Raw genomic sequence first — 13,515 nt, forward strand, 5'->3', positions numbered from 1 at the left:
GTAATTTTATTGTTTTCTTTATTTACATAAAGAAATGTATTTATTGGAACAATATTTATTTCTTTCTTTACTTAGGAATTAATTTTTTTTTAAATATTTTTACAGTGTGATTTTTTTTTTCTTTTAACTTTTTTACATTGTCCCAGGGTGGGACATCACTATATATTATCAGATCGCTGATCTGACACTTAGCAGTGCACTGTGTCAGATCAGCGATCAACAGGCAGTGCAGGAGGCTTGCCGGCGCCTGCTCTCAGCAGGTGCTCGCAAGCCACCTCCCTGCAGGTCCCGGAAGGACACCTGCGGCCATCTTGGATCCAGGACCTCCATTGCATCGCGTTGTTCCGAGGGTCTCAGGGAAGCACGCAGGGAGCCCCCTCCCTGAGCAATACTTCCCTATGCCATCGAAACGCTGTGATCATGTTTGATCTCTGTGTTCCGAGGATTAATGTTCCGGGAGCGGTCCGTGAGCGCTCCTGGCACATAGTGCCGGATGTCAGCTGTGATAATCATGAGCGCGGCTGATTGCATATGACGTACTATCCCGTCGGTGGTAATACGGGCCCAGGCCACATCGACGGGATAGTACATCAGATGTCAGAAAGGGGTTAAAAGGTCGATTCTGACCCCATCTCAGCAGCAGCTCTCCCTACACTCGCTATGTCCGGAGCAGAATGCGGCAAGCAGGACGGCGCCAGGTCTCTTATAGACCTGATGACGCTGTGCGGCCAGCCAATCACTGTAATACCACAACAAAGATGGCTGCGGCATTACAGTGCATGGCTGACAATCCGTGCACTGTCATGGGTGCTCTAAAGAGTGCCAAAATTGCAGGGTGGAGACCCGAGCTCCCGCCGAATAATCTCGGAAATACTCGGTGCTCGCCGAGCATAGCGATACTCGAGCAAGTACCGAGTAGTGGCGAGCATCTTCGCTTATCACTAGTCACAACGCAACACCATAGGAAATCATTACATCCAGGCTTTCACTGCTTTTTCAGTGTCACGGGGAAACAAGTCGCCGTGTAGCCCAGTCCTTTACTGGGAAGCATTTGTACAACCATCCCATACTACCATATGTAAAAATAATCCAACAAGTTCCCATTGCGGTTGGTAAGTTTTTCTCCTGAAATGAGCAAATCAGTAATGAAAAGTAATTAAGATGATCAAACATCACATTTATTAGTCTCCACAGGAACGTACAGGTATACCTCCTATAATTCCCAATTCATACAGAATGGACAATGTAGCAAAAACAAGGTACATGATTAGACACAGGACACCCAGCTTCTTATCGAGCTTCCATCCATTTACATGTACTGCCACAAATACAAAAACAATTGAGAACAATAGAGAGATGGTAGTATAGGTTATTCCAGTGCTGTTCACTTCCACTGGCGATGACCGGTCTATGAAAACAGTCTTAATAAACCAGGGAACTCCCAAACAAAGCATGTCAAATACATTTGATCCCACAATGTTCGACATGGCCATGTCACCCTTTCCTGTAAAAACAAGAGGAGACGAGTAATTACAATATTTCAAGGTCACCTGTTAGGCCACAAAAAATAACTCACTATAGAGGCACAAAGAGAGCTTCCCTCATGGAGAAAGTGGCGTTCTAAGTCGTGTTTGTTCAGCAATAGCATTAACCAAATTGCAGTGTGTTTGTTTATAAAGTTGAATTGATCTCAGCTTGGGCCCTCAGAGCACAGGCTACAGCAGTTCTCAGATACAGACAGGGTAGGTTCACACAGGACGTTTTATTACTGCATTTTTTAATGCTAATTTTCAGCTGCTTTTTACAGTGCAAGCAAAGTCTATGAGATTTCAGAAATCTCATGCACACACATTGTTTTTTTGTGTCATCAGTATTTTGTGCTTTGTAGCGTTTTTTTGCTACCCCTATATGGCAGGCTGCACGATGCGTCCATGCAGCCTGTCATCCAGCAGCGCAGACCTGATCCCCATTACAGTGTTTGAAATGCTGTCATATGCATGACAGCGCAACAAGCACCGCTTCTGATCGGCGGGGAAATCCTCCGCCGGTCAGAGAGCTGCGGTTCCCACGCTGTCAGAAGACAGCGGGAGCACTCAGCTGTGATCACAGGTATAAACTTTACTGCTCCCATCATCTACAGCCGCTAAATACAGTGAGAGCAGGAGCAGCGGATGGGAGTTTATCTGCTTATCTTGCGCTATAAATACTTAAAAAAAAACAGCGTGGGTTCCCCCCTATTTTTGATAACCAGCCAGACAAAACTCACAGCTGGGGGCTGCAACCCTCAGCTGTCAGATTCAGCAAGCCTAGTTATCAAGAATAGAGGGGTCATCACGCTTTTTTAAAATTATTTAAATAATTTTAAAAAACGGCGTTGGGTCCCCTTCATTTTTGACAACCAGCCTTGCAAAGCGACAGCTGGGGCTGGTATTCTCAGGCTGGTAAGGGGCCGTTGATATAGGCCCCCCCAGCCTAAAAATAGCAGCCCACAGCTGCCTAGAAAAGGCGCATCTATTAGATGCGCCAATTCTGCCACTTTGCCTGGCTCTTCCCACTTGCCCTGTAGCGGTGGCAAGCGGGGTAATGAGGGGTTAATGTCTCCCTCCTATTGTAAGGTGACATTAAGCCAGCTTAGTAATTGAGAGGTGTCAATAAGACACCTATCCAGTACTAATCCTATAGTAGTTATAGGGTTAAATAAACACACACACACAGTAAGAAAAAAGTCTTTAATAAAGTGGTAAAACTGTGTGTATTGTTTTATTTCATTAAGTTTGCCATTCCAAGCGAAGCCCTCGATATTCTGAAATAAAAATAATAAACCAGCACAAACATTTCCCTTATCTCGGGAGATAAAGCTTACAACTGGGAGCGCTGCTAATGCGACCGCTACCGGCTGTAAGCTACTGGGGAATGAATGAGCAGGCGCAGGCTCAGTAACTAGTAATGACGTCACCGAGCCTGCGCTCCCTCACTGCCTGACCTGAGGTAACCTCTGGACCGTGGGAAAATGCCAGTGAAGAGGTTTCCGCAGGTAATCTATTCTATCTATTCATTCTATCAATCTATTCTATCAATCTATCTATTCATTCTATATTCATTCTATTTATCTACAGGAAGTTTTTTTTTTTTCTCTGTGTCCACTCAACTTTATTGGCATGCACAAAGAGAAAAAAAAAACGCATGAAAAAAAGTGAGAAGCAGAGAAAAGGAGGTAGGTGACTTTACTAATACACTCACTCTACATTACGTGCAGATATACACCCAATTAATATAAACAAATATTTATGAGGACTGCTTTAACCCCTTAGTGGCCAAGCCAAGTTTGAGCTTAATGATCAGGCCAAATTTTTAAAATCTGACTAGTGTCACTTTATGTGATGACTAACGCCACGGATTTTGAAATTGTTTTTTGTGACATTGTACTTTATAATAGTGGTAACATTTGTTCGATAAGACTTGTGTAACATTTGTAAAAATATTTGAAAATTGCAAAATATTTGCCACATTTCCAACTTAATTCTTATGCCCTTAAATCAGAACGTTAGGTTACACAAAATAGTAGGACGTTATAAGGGTTAAAAATTGATCAGCAATTTCTCATTTTTCCAACAAAATTTACAAAACCATTTTTTAGGGACCACCTCACAGTTAAAGTGACTTTGGGGGGGCCTATATAACAAAATACCTAAAAGTGACACCATTCTAAAAACTGCACCACTCAAAGTGCTCAAAACCACATTTAAGAAGTTTATTAACCTTTCCGATGCTTCACAGGAACTAAAACAATGTGGAAGAAAAAAATGAACATTTAACTTTTTTTTTTTTTCACAAAAATTTAACTTTAGTTCCAAGTTTGTTATTTTCACAAGGGTAACAGGAGAAAATGGACCCTAAAATTTGATGGGCAATTTCTCCCGAATACGCGGATAACCCATTTTGTAGAGAAAACCACTGTTTGGGCGTATAGCAGGGCTCGAAAGGGAAGGAGCACAGTTTGACATTTTGAACACAAAAATGGCTGAAATAGAGAGTGGACGTCATGCCGCGTTTGGAGAGCCCTTGATGTGCCTAAAAAGTGGAAACCCCCATAAGTGAACCCATTTTGGAAATTAGACCCCTCAGGGAAAGTATCTAGATATGTGGTGCGCACTTTGAACCCCCAGATGCTTCGCAGAAGTTCATTATGTGGAGCTGTGAAAATACAAAAATCACATTTTACCCACAAAAATGTCCTTTTATTTTTTTTTTCATAAGGGTAACAGGAGAAAATGGACCCAAAAAAAAATTCTTGTGCAATTTCTCCTGAGTATGCCGATACCCCATAAGTGGAGGAAACCACTGCAGGGCTCGGAAAGGAAGTAGTGACATTTTGGAACTCCGACTTTGATGGATTGGTCTGCGAGCGCCATGTCGTGTTTGGAGAGCCCCTGATGTGCCTAAGCAGTGAAAAAACCCCAAAAGTGACCCCATTTTGAAAACTACACCCCTCAAGGATTTTATCCAGGTGAATAGTGAGCATTTTGAACCCACTGGTACTACACAGAATTTGGTAACATTAGGTCGTCACATTGAAAATTTTAAGCCCCTAAAAGTGAGGATTGGGGTGAGTATTGGAGATATTAACCATAAGAGGGACACGCCATTGGCTCGCCATATGGTCAGTGTTCACCAGGGAGATTTGACAACATTCTCCTTATTGAAACAGTACCCCAGTCCCAGAGGCTGGGTGACTGGGACACAAGGATCCTACAGAGGGAGACATGATGGATCATTCTACTTGAATCAAGGGGGAAATGAATGAACAGCTCAGCTTCACTAGCTTTGTATGATTTTTGTTTATTTTAGTCTTTACGCAATTGTCTATCAGATGGTGAGTTTAGCAGTGGCACATTCATCCCTAAGGGATAGTGCCAATAAATTTCCTTCTAGTTCTGTTCTTGAACTAGTTACCCACACACCTTATTTATATATTTGTAGTAAGTGTACCAATAACAATTATTTTTTGGTGGTAAACTTTTGATTGGTTTCCCCACTCGTCCCTTTTCTTGATAGAGAACTAATGAGCCTATAGATTGAGGTGGTTATATTTACAGACATTAGTCCCTCATCCACCTGTAATTAGTTTATACCAAACTTTATTAAGATTGTTGTTGATAATAACTCATCTTTTTTGTATAATAATAGGGTCTATTGGGGGTTTGAGGGCACATTACATTTCACTAAGCTTGTCATGTGAACGGACTATGCCTCCTCCTGTTGCGTGCATCTCCCAGGCCTCTGTGGAACACATTTTGCGTTCCACCTGGACACTGCCTCCATAATGAACATGTGACTGGTGTGGTATCATTTCTGGTCACGTGCTTATGGTCCTCTCTAGGCTCCTGTGGAACGCATATCGCGCTCCACCGGGACACTTCCATTATAGCGATCATGTGACCGGTACTTTCGGCACGTGGTTGCGGCCCACCTTGTCTTTGAGAGCAGCGTGTGTTCCACTTAACAATGTGAAGCGACTATTGCTCCTCCCATGCCCCCGGACCTCGTTTTGCGGTGGCGCTTCTTCAAAAGGGACAAATTTCTACCTGTATGTACAGATGCACACAAGACCCGATTGCGTGCACTCCAATTTATTGAAACCGACTGGAGCCCCATATCTATAATCCCCTGATGAACACCTACTCCATCTACAGTATAAGGGGGAGAAATGCGGGATTTTTCCACCAACAAAAGCTAAGTCATTATACTAATTATGGTCGGGAGGTGGTCATTTACCACTGAGATTTTTGAGTGAGGTGTTTATTAAAGGGAACCTGTCACCCCCAAAATCGATGGTGAGGTAAGCTCACCGTCATCAGGGGCTTATCTACAGCATTCTGTAATGCTGTAGATAAGCCCCCGATGTTACCTGAAAGAGGAGAAGAACAGGTTATATTATACTCACCCAGGGGCGGTCCCGCTGCAGTCCGGTCAAATGGGTGTCTCAGGTCCGCTCCGGCACCTCCTATCTTCATTCCATGACATCCTCTTCTGGTCTTCACGCCGCGGCTCCGGCGCAGGCGTACTTTGTCTGCCCTGTTGAGAGCAGAGCAAAGTACTGAAGTGCGCAGGCGCCGGGCCTCTCTGACCTTTCCGGCGCCTGCGCACTGCAGTACTTTGCTCTGCCCTCAACAGGGCAGACAAAGTACGCCTGCGCCGGAGCCGCGGTGTGAAGACCAGAGGAGGACGTCATGGAATGAAGATGGGAGGCGCTGTACCGGACCTGAGACGCCCATCGGAGCGGGACCGCCCCTGGGTGAGTATAATCTAACTTCTTTTTCTCCTCTTTCAGGTAACATCGGCGGCTTATCTACAGGATTACAGAATGCTGTAGATAAGTCCCTGATGACGGTGTGCTTACCTCACCATCGATTTTGGGGGTGACAGGTTCTCTTTAAAATGACAATTTTTTATGTCCACTCAATATTTATAGAGAACTCACAGTATAGTGCTTGTTGATTCGTCTTGCATTATTATGGTGCTAGATCATTTTTGCTCGTCTTGAAGGTGACAGCAAGGATATTGAAGCTGTTTTTCATTAACCCCTTCACCCCCAAGGGTGGTTTGCACGTTATGGACCGGGCCAATTTTTACAATTCTGACCACTGTCCCTTTATGAGGTTATAACTCTGGAACGCTTCAACGGATCCTGGTGATTCTGACATTGTTTTCTCGTGATATATTGTACTTCATGATAGTGGTAAAATTTCTTTGATATTACCTGCGTTTATTTGTGAAAAAAATGGAAATTTGGTGAAAATTTTGAAAATTTCGCAATTTTCCAAATTTGAATTTTTATGCCCTTAAATCACAGAGATATGTCACACAAAATACTTAATAAGTAACATTTCCCACATGTCTACTTTACATCAGCACCATTTTGGAACCAAAATTTTTTTTTGTTAGGGAGTTATAAGGGTTAAAAGTTGACCAGCAATTTCCCATTTTTACAACACCATTTTTTTTTAGGGACCACATCTCATTTGAAGTCATTTTGAGGGGTCTATATGATAGAAAATACCCAAGTGTGACACCATTCTAAAAACTGCACCCCTCAAGGTGCTCAAAACCACATTCAAAAAGTTTATTAACTCTTCAGGTGTTTCACAGGAATTTTTGGAATGTTTAAATAAAAATGAACATTTAACTTTTTTTCACACAAAATTTACTTCAGCTCCAATTTGTTTTATTTTACCAAGGGTAACAGGAGAAAATGGACACCAAAAGATGTTAAACAATTTGTCCTGAGTACGCCGATACCCCATATGTGGGGGTAAACCACTGTTTGGGCGCATGACAGAGCTCGGAAGCGAAGGAGCGCCGTTTGACTTTTCACTGCAAAATTGACAGGAATTGAGATGGGACGCCATGTTGCGTTTGGAGAGCCACTGATGTGCCTAAACATTGAAACCCCCACAAGTGATACCATTTTGGAAAGTAGACCCCCTAAGGAACTTATCTAGATGTGTGGTGAGCACTTTGACCCACCAAGTGCTTCACAGAAGTTTATAATGCAGGACCGTAAAAATAAAAAAATCATATTTTTTCACAAAAATGATCTTTTCGCCCCCAATTTTTTATTTTCCCAAGGGTAAGAGAAGAAATTGGACCACAAAAGTTGTTGTGCAATTTGTCCTGAGTACGCTGATACCCCATATGTGGGGGTAAACCACTGTTTGGGCGCATGGGAGAGCTCGGAAGGGAAGGAGCGCCGTTTGACTTTTCACTGCAAAATTGACAGGAATTGAGATGGGATGCCATGTTGCGTTTGGAGAGCCACTGATGTGCCTAAACATTGAAACCCCCCCACAAGTGACACCATTTTGGAAAGTAGACCCCCTAAGGAACTTATCTAGAGGTGTGGTGAGCACTTTGACCCACCAAGTGCTTCACAGAAGTTTATAATGCAGAGCCGTAAAAATAAAACAAAAATTTTTTCCCACAAAAATTATATTTTAGCCCCCAGTTTTGTATTTTCCCGAGGGTAACAGGAGAAATTGGACCCCAAAAGTTGTTGTCCAATTTGTCCTGAGTACGCTGATACCCCATATGTGGGGGGGAACCACCGTTTGGGCGCATGGGAGGGCTCGGAAGGGATGGAGCGCCATTTGGAATGCAGACTAAGATGGATTGGTCTGCAGGCGTCACATTGCGTTTGCAGAGCCCCTAATGTACCTAAACAGTAAAAAAAAAACACAAGTGACACCATTTTGGAAAGTAGACCCCCTAAGGAACTCATCTAGATGTGTTGTGAGAGATTTGAACCCCCAAGTGTTTCACTACAGTTTATAACGCAGAGCCGTGCAAATAAAAAATATTTTTTTTTCCACAAAAATTATTTTTTAGCCCCCAGTTTTGTATTTTTCCAAGGGTAACAGGAGAAATTAGACCCTATATATTGTTGTCCAGTTTGTCCTGAGTACGCTGATACCTGATATCTGGGGGGGAACCACCGTTTGAGCGCATGGCAGAGCTCGGAAGGGAAGGAGCATCATTCGCAATGCAGACTTAGATGGATTGGTCTGCAGGCGTCACATTGCGTTTGCAGAGCCCCTAATGTACCTAAACAGTAGAAACCCCCCACAAGTGACCCAATATTGGAAACTAGACCCCCCAAGGAACTTATCTAGTTGTGTTATGAGAACTTTGAACCCCCAAATGTTTCACTACAGTTTATAACGCAGAGCCGTGAAAATAAAAAAATAAACAATTTCCCCCCAAAATTATATTTTAGCCCCCAGTTTTGTATTTTCCCAATGCTAACAGGAGAAATTGGACCCCAAAAGTTGTTGTCCAATTTGTCTTGAGTACGCGGATACCCCATATGTGGGGGGGAACCACCGTTTGGGCGCATGGGAGGGCTCGGAAGGGAAGGAGCGCCATTTGGAATGCAGACTTAGATGGAATGGTCTGCAGGCGTCACATTGCGTTTGCAGAGCCCCTAATGTACCTAAACAGTAGGAACCCCCCACAAGTGACACCATTTTGGAAAGTAGACCCCCTAAGGAACTCATCTAGATGTGTTGTGAGAGCTTTGAACCCCCAAGTGTTTCACTACAGTTTATAACGCAGAGCCATGCAAATAAAAAAAATTTTTTTTCCCACAAAAATTATTTTTTAGCCCCTAGTTTTGTATTTCCCCAAGGGTAACAGGAGAATTTGGACCCCAAAAGTTGTTGTCCAATTTGTCTTGAGTACGCTGATACCCCATATGTGTGGGGGAACCACCGTTTGGGCGCATGGGAGGGCTCGGAAGGGAAGGAGCGCCATTTGGAATGCAGACTTAGATGCAATGGTCTGCAGGCGTCACATTGCGTTTGCAGAGCCCCTAATGTACCTAAACAGTAGAAACCCCCCACAAGTGACACCATTTTGGAAAGTAGACCCCCTAAGGAACTCATCTAGATGTGTTGTGAGAGCTTTGAACCCCCAAGTGTTTCACTACAGTTTATAACGCAGAGCCATGCAAATAAAAAATATTTTTTTTTTCCACAAAAATTATTTTTTAGCCCCTAGTTTTGTATTTACCCAAGGGTAATAGGAGAAATTGGACCCCAAAAGTTGTTCTCCAATGTGTTCCGAGTACGCTGATACCCCATATGTTGGGGTAAACCCATGTTTGGGCGCACGGGAGAGCTTGGAAGGGAAGGAGCACTGTTTTACTTTTTCAACGCAGAATTGGCTGGAATTGAAATCGGACGCCATGTCACGTTTGGAGAGCCCCTGATGTGCCTAAACAGTGGAAACCCCCCAATTATAACTGAAACCCTTATCCACACACACCCCAACCCTAATCCCAACGATAACCCTAACCACACCTCTAACCCAGACACACCCCTAACCCTAATCCCAATCCTATTCCCAACCGTAAATGTAATCCAAACCCTAACCCTAACTTTAGCCCCAACCCTAAATGTAGCCTTAACCCTAGCCCCAACCCTAGCCCCAACCCTAACCATAGCCCTAACCCTAGCCCTAACGGGAAAATGGAAATAAATACATTTTTTAAATGTTTTTAATTTTTCCCTAACTGAGGCTACGTTCACATTAGCGTTCTGCGCCGCAGCGTCGGGCACCGCAGCGTCGCCGCATGCGTCATGCGCCCCTATATTTAACATGGGGGCGCATGGACATGCGTTGCACTTGCGTTTTGCGACGCATGCGTCACTGCGGCGCACGCGTCATGGCGCAGAGGACACAGCAAGTTGCATTTTTTGTGCGTCCAAAATCAAGCAAAAAAAGGACACATGCGTCGCAAAACGCAGCGTTGTGCATGCGTTGTGCATGCGTTGTGCGTTGCGTCCCCGACGCTGCGGCGCACAATGCAAATGTGAACGTAGCCTAAGCGGGTGATGAAGAGGGGTTTGATTTACTTTTATAGTGGGTTATTTAGCGGATTTTTATGATTGGCAGCCGTCACACACTGAAAGACGCTTTTTATTGCAAAAAATATTTTTTGCGTTACCACATTTTGAGAGCTATAATTTTTCCATATTTTGGTCCACAGAGTCATGTGAGGTCTTGTTTTTTGCGGGACGAGTTGACGTTTTTATTGGTAACATGTTCGGGCACAGGAGATTTTTTGATCGCTTTTTATTCCGATTTTTGTGAGGCAGAATGACCAAAAACCAGCTATTCATTAATTTCTTTTGGGGGAGGCGTTTATACCGTTCCGCGTTTGGTAAAATTGATAAAGCAGTTTTATTCTTCGGGTCAGTACGATTACAGCGATCTCTCATTTATATCATTTTTTTATGTTTTGGCGCTTTTATACGATAAAAGCTATTTTATAGAAAAAATAATTATTTTGGAATCGCTTTATTCTGAGGACTATAACTTTTTTATTTTTTCGCTGAAGATGGTGTATTGCGGCTCGTTTTTTGCGGGACAAGATGCCGTTTTCAGTGGTACCATGGTTATTTATATCCGTCTTTTTGATCGCGTGTTATTCCACTTTTTGTTTGGCGGTATGAGGATAAAGCGTTTTTTGCCTCGTTTTTTTAAATTTTTTTTACGGTGTTCACTGAAGGGGTTAACTAGTTATGTTGTTTTATAGGTGGGGTCGTTACGGACGCGGCGATACTAAATATGTGTACTTTTATTGTTTGATTTTTTTTTGATTTAGATAAAGAAATGTATTTATGGGAATAATTTTTTTTTTTTAATTTATTTATTTAGGAATTTTTTTTTTATTTTTTTTTTTACACATGTGGACATTTTTTTTAAACTTTTTTACTTTGTCCCAGGGGGGGACATCACAGATCGGTGATTTGACAGTGTGCACAGCACTCTGTCATATCACCGATCTCACTGACAGGGCTGAAGGCTTACCATCGTCTGCTCTGAGCAGGCACTCGGTAAGCCACCTCCCTCCCTGCAGGACCCGGATGTCGCGGCCATCTTGGATCCGGGACCTGCAGCGAGGAAGGAGGTAGGAGACCCTCGGAGCAACGCGATCACATCGCGTTGCTCCGGGGGTCTCAGGGAAGCCCGCAGGGAGCCCCCTCCCTGCGCGATGCTTCCCTGTACCGCCGGCACACCGCGATCATGTTTGATCGCGGTGTGCCAGGGGTTAATGTGCCTGGGGCGGTCCGTGACCGCTCCTGGCACATAGTGCCGGATGTCAGCTGCGATAGCCAGCTGACACCCGGCCGCGATCGGCCGCGCTCCCCCCGTGAGCGCGGCCGATCGTGCTGGACGTACTATTCCGTCCTTGGGAAGTAGGGCCCACCCCACATGGACGGAATAGTACGTCCAATGACAGAAAGGGGTTAATATCTATTAACATTTTTTTTTAGGTTATCTTACTGGGTTGTCAATGTTATCTGGGGACTTCACCAACTTATTCAGACACATGCCTTCCTCAAACTTGCTGGCAGAGTTTATCCATCTGGAGGAGGCACATTTTCTTATACTCAAACAAGCACTTTAATATTTAATATTGTTTGCTCAATACTCACTGAGCATACAAGCATAGATGAGGTTCTTTAATTTGTTTCATGGTGTTGGCTTGGTGAGGGATTCCCTTAAGGGTCAGATAGGCTAGTCGACAAGGGGTGGGGGCGCCATTTTGTATCCCCCTAGGGTGCCATCCTCTGCTGCCAGGCAGGGAAAATAGGCAGTATTATCTCTTTCCCTAGTCTATATCCTTTTGTAATTGAGACATTTTTTGGACCTGGCATGCTACTTTTTTCTATCTGATCCTCTCACCAGTTTGGTATTAATCCTTTGATACTTTTTGAGAATTTTTTAAAGGAATAATAAAAGTTATCTTTTAGTCCTGATTTCCTTTTGGTTTTTATACCCTCAAGGAATTAATCTGGGGGTGTTATGAGTATTTTGAACCCATAGGTGCCTCACAGAATTTTATAACATTGAGACGTGGAAATATTTTAGTGGTAAAAATGAAATTTTTGTATCTGTCAGGTGCACAAGGATTAAAAAGTGAAATTAGACCCTACAATTTATTGAGCAATCTCTTCTGAAAGTGGTGCTGCCTCACATGTTGTCAGAAAGTCATAGTTACTCACCGATAACGGTGTTTCTCGGAGCCCATGACAGCACTATGGAGAGAGGGGATCCTGTTGTGAATTTGGATTCTGGGCTCCCCCGGTGGCCGCTTGTGGAATTGGACTTGTCATCCTCTTTCCTGTTTCACCTGGTTCCATCAGTAGTGGGTGTCGCTATTTAAGCTCATTTCTCTGGTGGTTTCTTGCCGGTCAACAATGTTATCTGATGCCTCTCAGTGCTTGTTCCTGCTTCTAGACTACTACTAGATAAGTTGGACTTTTGTCCATGTTTTGTTTTGCCTATTTGTTCCAGTTCACAGCTGAGGTTTTGTTACTGTGTCTGGAATGCTCTCGTTGATCAGGGATTGCTACTCTGGCGTTATGAGTTAATGCCAGAGTTTAAGGTAATCTCTGGATGGTGTTTTGTTAGTGTTTTTCTGCTGACCATGAAAGTATACTATCTGTCTTCTGCTATCTAGTAAGCGGACCTCAAATTTGCTAAGACTATTTTCCTGCTGCGTTTGTTGTTTCATCTGAACTCACCGTCATTATATGTGGGGGGCTACTGTCTTCTTTGGAATATTTCTCTAGAGGTGAGCCAGGTCTTATATTTCCCTCTGCTAGCTATTTAGGTCTTAGGCCAGAGCTGGGCATCTAGCGATAAATAGGAAATGCTACCTGGCTATTTCTAGTTGCGCGGCAGGCTTAGTTCATGGTCAGTATAGTTCCATCTTCCGAGAGCTTGTCCCTCTATAGGCTTGCTATGATCTCTGCCTGCAGAGATCATGACAGTTTGACCGGCCAATAAAGTGTTAAAGACCCAGGTTGAGAAAGGAGAGTTATAAGAAGTCTGCTGGAATTTTTTTTTTTTTTTTCCTCCAGTCTGCCTTGCTGCAGTCTTTTTTTTTCTCTCTCCTCCTAATCTCTGTATGGCTCTGTGTGCACCTGACAATAATGGATCTCCAGA

General features: G+C 43.5%; 1 protein-coding gene across 6 annotated transcripts in view; it reads right to left on the reverse strand.

Moving 5' to 3' along the window:
- Nucleotides 1-1,156: 1,156 nt before the first annotated feature.
- The window catches only part of SLC24A5 (solute carrier family 24 member 5), a 101,542-nt gene continuing 89,183 nt past the window's right edge, over nucleotides 1,157-13,515 (reverse strand). For all 6 annotated transcript variants that reach the window (XM_077263728.1, XM_077263730.1, XM_077263731.1 and 3 more), the window contains one exon: nucleotides 1,157-1,504. In XM_077263728.1, the coding sequence (XP_077119843.1) occupies nucleotides 1,182-1,504 (323 nt within the window). In that variant the 3' untranslated portion in view covers nucleotides 1,157-1,181. The remainder of the gene's footprint in view (nucleotides 1,505-13,515) is intronic.

This window comes from Ranitomeya variabilis, chromosome 5 (genome assembly GCF_051348905.1).
Source record: "Ranitomeya variabilis isolate aRanVar5 chromosome 5, aRanVar5.hap1, whole genome shotgun sequence".
Taxonomy (NCBI): domain Eukaryota; kingdom Metazoa; phylum Chordata; class Amphibia; order Anura; family Dendrobatidae; genus Ranitomeya; species Ranitomeya variabilis.